Source organism: Streptopelia decaocto (assembly GCF_964273445.1).
Source record: "Streptopelia decaocto genome assembly, chromosome: 1".
Classification (NCBI taxonomy): Eukaryota; Metazoa; Chordata; class Aves; order Columbiformes; family Columbidae; genus Streptopelia; species Streptopelia decaocto.
Genome location: NC_138663.1, coordinates 7,936,269 through 7,950,818, shown reverse-complemented (window position 1 = coordinate 7,950,818; position 14,550 = coordinate 7,936,269). Strand labels below are relative to the sequence as shown.

The window sequence follows — 14,550 nt, the reverse complement described above, 5'->3', positions numbered from 1 at the left end:
TGACATTACACCCATTTCCCAACACAGAAACTGGGTGTATAAACCGCTTTTCCCCATTTGCTCAAATGTGGGTGCCTGGTTGGCATGATCCCAGGGTGGAATTCAGCTCTGCTTCAGCAGCCAACAATTTAGGTGTGTTTAGTGGATCCTAATTAGGTGCTCATCTAATGGATGCTGCTGGGGCAGAAGAAGGAGCAGAGGCAGGGACAGACTTGGAGGGCTGTGTGTCATCTTATGGAGGGGAAACAGAAGCTGGGGGCAGCAGCAGCAGCCACCACCACCCTGATTTCCAGCAGGCAAAGCAGGCAGGGTCACTGTGGTCACTTTGCTCAGCCATGTGTTTGCCCAGGGAGCTGCTTTGCTCACGTGTCCAAATGGCCTCAGTTCAGCATCAATGAGCACCCAAGTGCCTTGGAAACAGAAGCAACCAAAGCTAGATGGAGTCCCAGCTGAGGCCATTCAGCTTGTTGGTGGCAGAGTAGAGAAGAGCATCCCACCTCCCACCTCCCTCTTGATGGGACTTGGGCAAACTCCTCCGGATGAAGCCCCAGCTCTTCTGCATCAGTCCTGCTGAGAGGTCTGAGAAGTCTTTTAAGCTGAAAGAAGGTAGGTTTAGATTGGACATAAAGAAGAATTTTTTTATGATGAGGTTGCTGGGACGCAGGAACAGGCTGTCCAGAGAAGCTGTGGTTGGCCCATGCCTGGAAGTGTTCAAGGTCAGGTTGACCAGGTCTTCGAGCAACCTGGTCTAGTGGAAGGTGTCCCTACCCATGGCAGGGGTGGTGGACTAGATGAACTTTAAAGGTCCCTTCCAACCCAAACCAGTCTGTGATTCTCTGATTATATGATTTAAACAGCATGTTTGCCTTCCACTGTGCCCCAGCAGCAGATGACATTTCCCCCATGGGTTCACCTAAATTCCCACCCATCAGTACCAACCCCCCACCCTCATACTAGGCAGGGCTGGCAGCAGCAGTAGACAGAAAATCCTGTATGGAGAGTAAGTAAGAAGACTCCTTGCCAAGGAAATTATCTGAAGCAGGTGGTTCCAGCTCGGAGGAACTCAATTTATATTCCCAAACGACACATCGGGAGCTGTGCACAGCTCCATCAACAAGCACGACACAGGCAAGGCAGATGTTTTGGTGAGTGCCAGCAGCTGGAATAGGATCTTTGGCTCAGCTCAGCTGCACCCTTGGCTCCAGATGGTAATTTGGGAAGTCAGTGTTGGAGGTTCATCCCAAGGGAGCCCGTATCGGGTGGCTGCAGGTCTGTCTGGCAGGATGGCACAAGCCCTTTCTGAAACAAAGGGAAGTAACAGTGTGTGAAGCCGGGTGGGAGGCAAGAGGCTCCTGGTTTATTTATAAACTCAAGCCTCAGAAAGGGTCTCAGTGCAGAAACGCATGGGGTGTATGGGCTGTGTGTGTGGCAGGAGCAGCCATATGATGGTGATAATGGGGTCATGCTGGTGCCAACCATGGTGCAGGAGCAGCTCTCCCTGGGGCATGTCCTTGTCAAAGCTTTTTTCGTGTAGGGGATGGCAAATTTTGGGGGATGCGCAGGCTCAGCATGGTGGGATGTGGCTTAGGGGGATGAAGCCCTACATCTACCTGTATTGGGCACTGGTGAGGTTGCACCATAAATCCTGGAGGCAGTTTTGGGCCCCTCAGAACAAGAAAGACCTTGAGGTGCTGGAGCGAGTTCAGGGAAAAGAACGGAGTTGGTGAAGGGTCTGGAGCACAAGTGTGATGGGAGCGGCTGAGGCCTCTTGCCAGAGGCCATTGGAGAACACACAGGAACAACTCACCCGCAGAACTACCACCTTCCCAAACTGCCCACGAGGCCTACTGCCCCAGCCCAGGGCTAATGCCTGTTTGCATGAGCCACATTGATTCCCAGGCAAATAAATCAGTAGAAACTGGGAGGTGAATGCTCCCTTGGGGCTTCTGGGTTGGACGAGTGCAGGAGCAAGGTGTGAAATACTGCAAAAGGGATGAAGAAGAGATGAGCATTGCAAGAACATCTCGTTATAGGAAAGGTTAGAGCTGCTTTAAAGTGCAATGGTGTTGAGACAGTTGGGGGTGTTCAGCCTGGAGAAGAGAAGGCTCTGGGGAGACCTTATTGCGGCCTTTCAGTACTTAAAAGGGGCCAATAAGAAAGATGGGAACGGACATTTTAGCATGGCCTGTTGTGATAGAACAAAGGGTGATGGTTTTAAACTAAAGGAGGGGAGATTCAGGCTGGACAAGAGGAAGAAATTTTTTACAATGAGGGTGGCAAAACAATGGCCCAGGTTGCCCAGAGGTGGATGCCCCATCCCTGGAGACATCCCAGGCCAGGCTGGATGGGGCTCTGAGCAACCTTGTCTGGGTGAAGGTGTCCCTGCTCATAGCAGAGGTTGGACTAGCGTTTTGAAGGTCCCTTCCAACCCAAACTATTTTATGATTCTGTGATTATAACTGCTGGTGCAAGAGCAGCCAGTGGGCCCTGGCATGTGGGGAACAAGCACCAAGACCTCAGCAGCATCCAAGAACATGCTGCTCTCCTCTTGTATTAGCAGTTGTTGGAGAATGGGGTCCAGGCAAGACTGGTTGGACCTTGTTGGCCGTTCACAGACAGCATCACCCTTGTTTGACCAGTCTGCAGTGTGGTTTGGTCAGGGTCTGGTGCTGAAGCAGTACCAGGTCTGCAGAGCGCTGGTTGGGACCCTTCCATGGCAGATGCTCACTTGGGTGCAGTGACAAGGGGGCTCAGCCCAGCCCGAGCCCCCTGGGGCAGGGGAGAGGGCAGCCAGGAGAAGGGGGCACCAGATCAATACAGTCGTCAAAACCACAAAGAAACCTGCATTTCCTTAAACTGCTGTAAAACATGATGGAAACATTTAATAAAAGCTGCTAGGCTGCTGTCATTTATTTGGCTTTTGATAAAATCTCTTGTCAGAGAGTATTAAAGGACTGTATCAAAGGTTAAAAGGGCAAAGTCCCCGTTTGGTGACAGAAAACAAAGACAGGGAACATCTGCTCCTTGAAGCAAAAAGGAGCGAACACCAAAGCACAGCAGAGACCACTGTTGGCATCATTATTATTTAATACCACTTGTGTATTAATGAGATGCAGGAAACAGAAAAATGAGTCAAGGAAAGCTGATGATAGCACAAACTTAGCTTTGTCAAAACAGGGAGAGGTGGGGGAAAAGTGATGCTGTGAGATGTGTTTTACAACAAGAGAAATTAATTTCTCACTCCAAAATTAAAGTTTTCATACCAAAGGCACATGACGACATGCCGGTGGAAGTAGTTTCAGTGCATGAAACCTAGTACTCAGCACAAGTAGGGCTGAACCAGCTGGTCCCATTTTACCAGCCCCTTCATTGTGAATCCTGCAATGAGAAAAAACAAAAGTCACTTTCACTGTCATTTCTTACCCTGGTTTTAATCAGCAATATTTTCTCATGCTTTTGTAATGCCACAGTGCCTTGGTTACAAACATTGCAGGGGGAGGCTGCATTGTTTTATTTTTTTTTAAATAAAGTTTCTGCTGGCATTTAAGAAACAGGATGAGGAGAGTTCAAATGCTGATCATTTTGTAAACACCAAAGACGCAGAACCAAGTCAGAAGCCTACACAGACCAGAAATATTACTTAGATTTAACCTGGACATATCCACAACATAGCACTTGGGCCAAAGAAATATGAGCTGCTAATAATCCATACTCTGAGTCATCCAAGGGAAGAAAAGTAAAGAAATGCAGGCCCTGCACCTGAAAACGTTTGGGACATCTGTTGCATCCTTGTGTCAGCACAGGAGGCAGCCGGCTTTGATGTGACTGAGATCGGGCAGCACCCAGGGGCTGAAACACGGGGGGTTCTATTTTCTTGTCTTTTTGCACTAACATGTGCAGAGCAGAACATTCTCATTGCACTGGACCAAATGACTCCAGATCATGGAATTTCTGCTCAAGATTTTGCACCCAGACAGCAGAGGAAAGAAAAAAAAAAAAAACAAACAACCATTTGATTGGTTTTTAACTCTAGAAAACTGTCATTTAATTCTAGAAAAATGTTACGTGAAGCAGGTGGTTCCAGCAGCAGAGCCTCTCCCTAGGGCTACTGGATCTATCACTATTTTTAGGGTTTTCCTTATGATCCTGCACCAAAAGGACAATACACAGGATTCCCCTTCTGATCCCACGTGTCCTCCAGCAGCTGTTTCAGCTGTGGGGTCCCAGCAGAAGTTTGGGGTACACCCGTGCGGGTGCAGCAACTGCCACCTGAAGCTTCAGAAGATGCTCCACCATCACCCCTGCCAAGAAGCATGGTTTTAATTAATCAGTGCAGTCAATTATGCACAGTGCCCAGCTCCATACCGTGGTCCTGTTTAGTTTCAGCTCTAGAGGGTCGCATCTGTATCGGTTCTAATGGGCTGCAGGGATATCCCTGCATGTGTCTTCCTTCCCAGAGACCTTTTCCCACATCTCTGTCTTCAGATGTGACCATCCCAGGCCCAGAAACCATGGGAAGGGACAGGGGCAGCCCCTGGCCCAGCACCTGCAGGACAGGTGCCACCCTCCCGCTCCTGCATGTAACACAGGGCAGCATCACCAGACCTCACCACCATGGCACGTATTTCCATGAATTTGGGTTTTATTTCAGTCATACTACCACCTGGGCATCTTAATTTATTGGCTTTTTTCCCCTTTGTTAAAGAAATAAGTGTCTAGCCATCATGGCTGTGGAAAAAAAGATGAAAATATGATTCAGTTCCCTCTCCCCTTCAAAAAAATCAGAAAGGAAAAAAATAAATCAGGGTTTAAAAAGCAGCAATGTTCATTTTTTCTTTTATCTCATGGTTCTCCTTATGTGTCACGATTATTTCTTTTTTTAAATGAGGTGTTGTCAATGGAGGAGATGGCCAAATGCCTTGTGGCCAGGAAGGCCAATGGTACCTGGGGTGGATTAGAAGGGGGGTGATTAGTATGTCCAGAGAGAGTCTCCTTCCCCCCTACTCTGCCCTGGTGAGACCACATCTGGAATATTGTGTCCAGTTCTGGGCCCTTCAGTTCCAGAAGGACAGGGAACTGCTGGAGAGAGTCCAGCACAGGGCAACAAAGATGCTGAAGGGAGTGGAGCATCTCCCGTGTGAGGAAAGGCTGAGGGAGCTGGGGCTCTTTAGCTTGGAGGAGACTGAGGGGTGACCTCATTAATGTTTATAAATATATAAAGGGTGAGTGTCAGGAGGATGGAGCCAGGCTCTTCTCGGTGACAACCAATGATAGGACAAGGAACACAAAAGGTTCCACTTAAATTTGAGAAGAAACTTCTTCTCAGTGGGGGTGACAGACACTGGAACAGGCTGCCCAGGGGGGTTGTGGAGTCTCCTTCTCTAGAGACATTCAAACCCACCTGGACACCTTCCTGTGTAACCTCATCTGGGTGTTCCTGCTCCGACAGGGGGATTGGACTGGATGATCTTTCGAGGTCCCTTCCAATCCCTAACATTCTGTGATTCTTTGTGAAATGTTAGGCCTGAGCATCGAGCATCCGATTACCACCCCTCAAGAACACAAGTGGTTTTTTCTTCAGGTTGAAATCATCTATGAAGGAGCACACAGACATGATATGAAGCCAATGCTCAGTGAATCAGCTCAGATCGATGGCAAGCAGAAGATCCCAAGATTTTCCACCCCTTTTCCCTCCGAGAGGAGGGAGGGAGAAAAGTTCAAGTTCCAGGTCAGGAGTGTGGGCGCTGTGTTCTCGATTCATCTCCACCATCCAAACCATCGGTCAAACGCGCCACGGCTGCTCCCAGAGCAACAACTTCTGTGGGTCGAGCTTGAAATGCACCAGGTGAGCAACACAGAGGAGCCTGAAAATCAATTAATTATGCAAATAACATTAGTGACTTCCTAAAGATGCTCAGCACCAGGAGATCCCATGCACCTCTGGTCCTCTGCACCACAGTCCAGGGGGCACTACAGTCACTCGAGAGTAAAATTGTAATTAAAATCAGGCAAGAAAAGCAACACCTTAATTTCTTCTCTTTCTGCTTGTTTTTAGGCAGGACTGTTTCAAAGACGGTGGCACAACAGGCAGTCTGTGATTTCACAGGCAATTACTTAATCAGGCACTTAATTGCAAATTACAAGAAGCATAATTTTTTTTAATCTATTTGGCAATGTGAAACAGAGCCCTATGCTATCCATAACACTAAAATCCCCTCCTTTTTGGGGAAAACTTGCCTTGCATGTAAAGCAAGACAAGTTTTAAGTGAGAATAATTTGATTTTTGGCTTTAATTGGTTGGGAAAGGGGGCTTTAGAAGCAAGGAAAACACTTTCAGACAATAAAATGAACTGAGAAGTCGCTGGAAATCAGGCTTGTTAAAGATATGTCAGATTCCAGTGATTTACATATGAAATGTGTAAGAAAAAAACGGATATTTTGCAAATCAGTGATGGAAAAGGGTTGACTTAGGCAAATACTCTTGGACAAGAATCAATATCCTGGATGCACAGAGACCCTTGAGATGACACCTGAGGGCTCCTCTGGCTTCCTGAGGCCACAACCTCAGCTCTGCATCCAGGGAAAAATTAATGTTGGCCAAATATTCAAGAAGTGATTGAACAATGCCCTCAGACACATGGTACGGACTTTAGGGTTGTCCTGTGCAGGGACAGGAGTTGGACTTGATCATCCTTGTTGGTCCATTCCAACTCAGGACATTCTATGATCCTATGAAATTTGCCCATTGTCAAGTGCACCTGACCCCCTCAGATTCTTTTTTGCCCAGCTTTTGGGTGTAACATTGATCAAATGAGAATTTTTGGCCAGTTTCTGGGTAAAAAATTACCCCAGGCGGAGGACCCTGAAGAGCACAGAATCACAGAACGGTTGGGGCTGGAAGGGACCTCTGGAGAACATCCAGTCCAACCCAACTGCCAAAGCAGGTTCACCAGAGCAGATCACACAGGAATGTGTCCAGGTGGGTTTGAATCAGAGAAGGAGACTCCACAACCTCTCTGGGCAGCCTGGTCCAGGCTCTGGCACCTTGAAGTAAAGAGGTTTCTCCTCATATTCAGATGGAACCTCCTGTGCTTCAGTCTGTGCCCGTTGCCCCTCATCCTATTGTTGGGCACCACTCGAGAGAGCCTGATCCATCCTCTTGACGTCTGTGCCTGTTGCCTCTCATCGTTGTCTCCTCAGCTCCACATTTCCCCCACAAAACGCTCCCAAACCCAACATTTTGCCGATTCAAGGACAACACACCGGAGCAATGAATTTCGCAGAGTTTTGAGGAAACGAGCCTTTGTCCGTCCCCGCATCCACTGCACTGACTTTGCGTTTGCACCCAGCTACTGGGGTGCGCCCCAGAAAGTGGGATGTTTCTCCCCCCGCATCCATCTGCAGCGCGGTGCAACCCACCCAGGGCAGGGGCGTTGCGTGGCCACCCCACGCCGCTCTCCCGCCGTGCAGCGGGGACACCCCAAGAGGCTGCACCCCCCTTTTCCCGTGGCGTGTTGCACACGGGTCTCCAACCCCACCGCAGCCCACGCGTGCACGGACACGGCGCGGAGCTTGAAACGGCCCGAAACGGCGTGCGCGCCACCGCCGGAGCGCGCCCGCTCGGGAGCGCGCCGGTGGGGGGGGGGGGGCGGGGGCAGAGGGGGCGGGGAGCGCGGCGCGAGGCGAGGCGCGCGGGGAGGCGGGAGGGGTGTGTGTGGTGCCGGGGTTTGGGTTTGGGGGGGTGGTTTAACCCCCCCGTGCCCGGCGGCGGCTGCTGCATTTCTATTCAGGCGGCGCTGAGGGAGCCCGGCGCGCCCGGTGCATTGTGGGACTGGGCTGGGAGTCCCGTTCGCGGGAGGAGGCGGAGGGCGAGGAGGCGAGCCGGTAAGAGGGAGACCTGAGGAGGGAGGAGGAGAGGAGGAGGAGGGGGGGGTGGGGGTGCAAGGCGGGGAGATTTAAAGGGGAATTCGCCTCCGCCGTTACGCCGGGCCGGGTGCGGGGGGCGGCGCGGTGCCGCCGGGGCGCGGGCTGCCCGCCTGGCCCCGGGCCGCGCCGCCCTCCCTCAGCCCGGCCCCGGGGGAAGGGCGGGGGAAGCGGGAAGGAGGGGGTGGGGGTGCGCCGCACCGCGCCGTCACTGCGGCCGCTTTAAAAAAAAAATATCAAACAGCGCTGGCAACGGACGGGTTAAATTTTTCGCCCGCCGACATATTTTTTTTTCCCTTTTTCCCTCCTTCTTCCCCCCCCCCCTCCCGCCCCCCCACTCATTCACCTCACGGAGCGCGCGCCCAACGTTCCACCGGCCCCAGGGCGCGCGCGCTCGTGCCGCCGCCGCCTGCAAACCCTCCCCCCCCCCCCCCAACCCCATGCAAGGGGTTACAAGGGGTTAACCCCGCCCCCCGACATCTCACCTGCACGCACGTGCGCCCCGCGCCCGCCCGCGGGGGTTTGGGGTGCGCGGGGGGGGGTTGCTCACCCCTGTCTGAGCCACCCCCGCCCCGCCGGGTTCACCCCTCCGGTGTGGGGCCCGCGGGGTTGCTGGGTGCGCGGCCGCTCTGCCGGGCTGCTCTTCGTCCCTCCCCGCCTCCTCCTCCTCCTCTCCGGCTGCACAAAGAGCAGCAGTGAAGGCCCTGGCTCGCCTTTAAAGGCAGCGGCTGGAAATTTAAGGTGTCCCGGAGCCATGTCTCTCCGCAGCGCTGCTCGCCGCTCTCCTTGGATAAGTGGTGGTTGCGGTTCCTCACCTGGTCAGGCTCGGGCGGTCGGGTTGGCGTTAACTGCTCTGGGGTTTGCTTTGGGTAGGTACCGGGCTCTAGTTCTTCCTTGCCCTCCCCTCTTTGCTCCTGTGCTCTCCTCTCTCTGCTCTTTAGGGAGGCAAGGGTTAAACTTTAGTTTTTTAATATTTATTATGCCGCTCTTTTAAAGTAAGAAACATCTGGGTTGCGAGGTGTTTTCCTGTACTGCTTGACGCTCAGATTGCACGCCTGCATGGACTGCCAGCAGTCACAAGAAACTTGGCCTTGCAAGGTTGCTCCCATGGCAGTCTGCGAAATGCATAGTTGCATGCAGCTTTATTCTGATCTTTGTTAAAGAGTTATTGTGTTCTTGCATAGTGGATGTTTTCCATTAAAGAAGACTGTCTTGTTTGTTTCAATATTTGTTTTCAAACTGGGGAACTTAATTTACTGTGTCTATTTACAGTTCTCAAGGCTGTAAAAAAGTTCCTGGCGGGCTGTGGCCTCTGAATCTTTTCCTATATAAGTAGGTAGGGGGTGCTAAGCATATTACAATTACTAGTTGGAGGAAGGAAAAATGTTTCCTTTGGGGGGCAAGCTGCTTTTTATAAACCTCTGGAATTAATTAGAGAGAAGTGTTAAAAAATAAAGAAACAACAAAAATCCCCCTCCTTGAGAAGCTTTTGTTTCCCATTTCTGTTGACAGGTTGTGTTCCAGACACTATCTCTTATTTATTTATTTATTTAGATTGCAAGTCCTTAGTGTCTTGCACTGGGAGACAACAGCTACAGACTGGATTCATTGCTCATCCAAGACACGTTCTTGTAACTGGAGTTTGGATTCCTGCCCGCGCCTGGGCTTTGGAAGATTCGGTTTAAATAAGTGCCACGCCTCCCAGAGAAGGAGGGAAAGCGCCGTAAAGGGGAGTTGGGCTCCACATCAGAATTTTGCAGGGAGCTTAAAACTTCAATTCCTACACAGTACATTCAATAAATTAGTAGAGTTAAAAGTTTATGGAATGGACATACTTGTTAATCAGGGCTGTATAGGGGAGACCAGTTGCACAGTCTGTGGATTTACAATTTCTTCCATTTAACGCTGCTGAACTTGGTGAATACCAGTCACTTGTATTCTTTTCTTCTTTGCTTTTCAGCTTGACCTCATAACAACATGACCATCAGTATCAGATTTTGTGAGCGGTGCTGCTGAACTCTGTTCTTGTTAGGCGGGATCCTTGCTTTCTAAGAAACTACCGCAGATAGGTCGTTTTTAGTAATTCCTGAAAACTTCTTCGCTGAGAAGGCTGAATTGCGTTTTATCACAGCCGTTCCTGTTTAGAACGCAGTGTCTCAGGCCTTTTATTAGTTTTGGAGTGTGGTGTATATGAGTCAGAGTGGAAAAACGTTCTAAAATTAGACGTGCATTGTTAAGAATTTTATTAAATGAGTTGCATCAGTGTCTTTTTACATTACCATTTTAACGGACAATTCTCTGTATTCTCAGTATCGTTAGTTGACTAAAAAAGGGCTTGAGAGGCAAGAAACTTTCCTTTTCAACATTTTTATGTCTGTGAACATAGTAAGAGGTAAACTGGCATGTTTGGAGGTAAACCAGTCTGCTTAAGTATGGCCTCTTTGTTCTCCTGTTACCTGTACTAACAGAACACCGGGCTTGCATTTTCCCCCAAGGAGAACAGGTGTATTATGGAGTTTCAGCTTCTTACATCAGAACTGAAGCAGAGCCATTATTTGAAAAGCATCTTATTTTTGAGATTAATATGTTAATGGCTAAAATCATGACCATGCACTGAGCTGACTACAAACAGATGTCTCTGCTGAGCTTGTTGCAGGATCAGGGCCCAGGTTGTCTTTTGGAAATTTGCCTCAGTGCCCTGGGAACTATTACTTCTTTCATTACCTCTGTGTTAAATGAGGTTGGTGCATTAGATTCTTCTTCTTTTTTTTTTTTTTTTTTAAATGAAAAACTTATGCAGCATAGCTGGAAGACAAAGTCATTCTTTAATTTGCCTGGGTTATAGTTTTAAATGTTGGAAGGTAGGAAGAGGAGTCACTCTTTTGTAGTCTTAAAAAAATGGGTCATGTGCAAAAAATGTGCCCACCTGTCTTAACAAGTGAAAGGTGATGTTGAGTGCTTTCCCTTTCTTTTTAACTTGCTCTATGTGGAAAACCTGTTGTCTTTCAAGTTCTAGGATTTTCTAACATTCCCTTTTTTTTTTTTAATTAGACTGATCAGCAGTGAAATTGGTACCATTGCTCTGGGGTGGGAAAGGCCAGCAGTCTGTGCGAGAGAACCATGTCTGTTCGGGAGACGTTTAACCCAGAAAGTTATGAACTGGACCACAGCTTCCGTCTGACCCGATTCACTGAACTGAAAGGCACAGGCTGCAAAGTGCCTCAGGATGTCTTGCAGAAGCTGCTTGAATCTCTACAAGAAAACCATTTTCAGGAAGATGAACAGTTCCTGGGGGCAGTTATGCCCAGGTTGGGTAAGTAGTTGCTCGTCTAGACACGTGTGATCCTTCTGTTTGGTGTGCGTAGTGACACGATCTCATTTGCAGTTTGTTTAATCAGTTTGTGGATTGTATGTTGTGTAATGTATGCACAGAAGTCTGAAGAATGACTCTTACGTTGTCATTTGTTGGCATCTGGGATACAATAATATTTTAATTATTTAACATCCTGCAGTGCACTCAACTACAAGGAAAAAATGATCAGGAATGGCCATCATGATACGCACATGCTTTAGGAGCTAGTCTCCTCCCTCTCCCCGGTAGAGGCTTTGCAAACTGAAGTTCTATCGATTAATTTCTGGACTTTAATATTAGTATGTTGCCTTTGGACAGTTATGCAACAGGTGCAATGACTTTTTATGGAATTAGGGGAATCACAGATGAAGTTCCCCTCCCCTCTGTTCCTGGGTCTGAGAAAGTGAACAAGAGAAAACTTTCTTGCTTCAGCTGAGCCTGGGAGCAAATTGTTTGAGTTGTTGTTTTTCCTTTCTGTCCTTTCCTTGTTCCCTGCTCTGTTTTGCTCACCTGTAGAAGCTGCCTGGAAAAGGCTCTTTCCAAGACTTCTGTGTTCTTGCCAGCTTCACTTTCTCTTTGGTATTTGCACAATGATGCAAGCAGGAAGGGAAATCAACCTGCAGAAGCCACCTACATGGTGAACAGGGTGAACATAGGTATTTTGATACCAGTTGCTGTACCTGATATTGATATAGATAAATTAATGTAGATAATGTTTAGTGGCACATTTAATTATGTTTGTCTATGTAGTCAGCCATATTCAATCTCTGCTTTGCAGCACAAAATGGATTTTTTTTATTTGACATAGGAATATCAATGTAGAGTTTATTCTAAAGTTATTTAAGTACCAATTTAGTGTCCAATAACCTTTTTAAAAATTATTTTAACACTGCTAATTGTCTATTAGCAGGCTAACAGGTTGCAACCCATTGTTCTGGTAGAGATTGAATTCAGTGAGAGATTAGCAAGGAGCCCATGTTCTTGCTTAAACAATGGCGAGCTTTGTATGAAATATCCAAGCAGCAATTGTGTGTAGAGCTGGGGTGGCACTATAATTTAATATTCCCTAATGAAGGATGCTTCCAGCTTCTTTTATCCCCAAATTGCTATTTATATGCTTTTTTTCCCTAAATTAAAGAAGGTATTCACAGCAGCATTTCAGTTTGGCCAGTTTCTAAAGTCAGTAATAGTTTGGTTTAGATTTAATTATCCAGCTGTTGTTCTTTTTTTCTCTTATAAATTTACAGGCTCTAAACAGTAATGGAACTGCTAATAGATTTTTCTTCTCCAGCTATATGAAAAAGTAAACAAGTAGACTAATGCCATCAATATGCAGGTATGATCTTATGTAACAGGAAATCTGTTAGTAATAGAAAGTAGAGGGTTGAGGTCTCTTAAAAATATGCTTTTATGGTGAGTATCCCTTTAACAAATGTGTCTTTGGATAAGTTTGGTGTTATTTGCTTTTGATACCTTGTGCTTAAAAGGGAAAGACAGGTAACTTTACAGCCTGTGTATATGCACTAGGCTTTTGAGGTGCAGTCAGGAGGGAAATTGCCAATAGGAGGCTCAACCTTTCTAATTCTGCAAGTGATGTTACCCAGAGCAATTTTAAATATGGCTGTGAATATATCCATAAGAAACTGCAACTTTGATTTTAATTTTCAGAGCTGTTATGGACCTTGAAATCACTCTTCTCAGTCACCTCCCTGAGCAGATTCATTTATTTAGGCAGTCTTTTTTTGGTGGAACAGAAACGTAGCCTGAAAAGGGCCATCATGGCCCCTTGACCTGTCTGTCAAGCAGCATTTTTGCTGAAGTTGTGGAAAACTGCTCAAGTGAGGTCAGTCTTACAGTGTTATGGCATGAATAGGTGAAATGAGGGCAAAACAGCCTGGATACAGGAGCTGCTTCTCTCTAACTGCTTATATGCAGTCCCCTGGAGACACTGGACATCATGCACAGTGACTTGGTAGCTTCTGCAGAGGATGAGCAGCCCTAAGCCACTGCTTGTGAGCTTCTGTCAGTGACCCTTCTGTTCTAAGGTGACATCTTCTGCCTCGGTAGGCAGGAGAGGCAAGATCCTCTCCACCTATTATACCTGCTGCCTGGCAGACCTGCTCTGTGTCCTCAGGAGGACCTCAGGGGGTAGCAACTCCCTCCCTCCCTGTACAGGACACTGCCAAATGCTAGCTTGTAGCTCTTGCTCAGTAGCATGTTTCATTAATAAACGGGGAAAAGTTACTGTGCAACATCTGCTCCCTGAAAAGTGGTGGTTTGAAGACTCTTGCCACGAGAGTTATGCAGAGTAATTCCAGACAGCTCACTGCCAGCCCAGGAAGGAGGTAAGCTCCCTGCCATTGCCACAAGGCACAAGATTATCGACAGGGAGCACGGCTCAGTTAACATGTTGTGATTTGTGACCTGCGGCTTTTGTGCGGGCTCTTGCATCCCAGCAAATGCCTGGAAGTTTTAATATTGCTTATTCTGTTTGAAATATCCAGTGCCACTGTGTCGTGGTGTGGTTTTCTCAAAGGAGTTTCCCTGTCTAGCAGATTGTCTTGCCTCCTTTTAGCCTCACAGAAGTAAGGCAGGGTTAACACAGTTGCAAAAGCTCCAAGTGGGTGAATAGGCCCTTCACCAAGGGCCTAGGCTGTGACTTCTGGTGGTTTTTGTTCCTCTTGAAGTAAGGAAATGCCCTTTATGAGAGGCTGTGTCCTGTTAAAACTATCGCTATGTCTTGATTGAGATGGGAAAGACAGGAAAACCTATTTGCTTTCAATATCAATTCACATAGTTGCTCTTAATTTTAAATGTACATACATGAAAGCACAGATATTTTTGAAAGCAATGTGCTATTATTATGTTGCAGCAAACTGTAGAACATTGTAGTTTAGTTTTTGTTTCAGCTATTTACACTTCTGTCCAGTTAGGAGTTCTCATTCTTTGCTTGGTTTTCCTCTTATTTGTGCTACATGCCTTCTCTAAGGAAGGAATTTGCCACGTCTGTCTAGGCAGTATTGTGAGTTGTATTCTACATACATGTCTTTTAAGTTCTCTCGTTAAGAGCAACAGATAATTAAGGTTATAGTTACCTCACTGGATTTGTGTCTTTGCAGGAATTGGGATGGACACTTGCGTTATTCCCTTAAGACATGGAGGTTTGTCGTTGGTCCAGACGACAGATTATATTTATCCTATTGTGGATGATCCTTATATGATGGTAAGCTGGCTAAACTTAATTGATAGCTATGTTGCTGATTTGATTTATGCAT

General features: G+C 47.5%; 1 protein-coding gene and 1 long non-coding RNA gene across 3 annotated transcripts in view; one reads left to right on the top strand and one right to left on the bottom strand.

The window, feature by feature from the left end:
• Positions 1-2,971: 2,971 nt before the first annotated feature.
• Positions 2,972-8,546, bottom strand: LOC309452177. Its single transcript, XR_014186453.1, has 3 exons — positions 8,409-8,546; positions 5,402-5,864; positions 2,972-3,378 (listed from the first exon to the last, which is right to left on the bottom strand). It is a non-coding gene; the product is annotated as an uncharacterized lncRNA (long non-coding RNA).
• The window catches only part of SEPHS1 (selenophosphate synthetase 1), a 24,501-nt gene continuing 17,676 nt past the window's right edge, over positions 7,726-14,550 (top strand). The window contains exons 1-3 of one of the 2 annotated variants that reach the window (XM_082075957.1): positions 7,726-7,884; positions 10,975-11,236; positions 14,395-14,498. In XM_082075957.1, the coding sequence (XP_081932083.1) occupies positions 11,044-11,236; positions 14,395-14,498 (297 nt within the window). In that variant the 5' untranslated portion in view covers positions 7,726-7,884; positions 10,975-11,043. Of the gene's footprint in view, positions 7,885-8,634; positions 8,793-10,974; positions 11,237-14,394; positions 14,499-14,550 lie in introns of those variants that run through there. The other variant, XM_082075956.1, reaches the window with a different exon arrangement.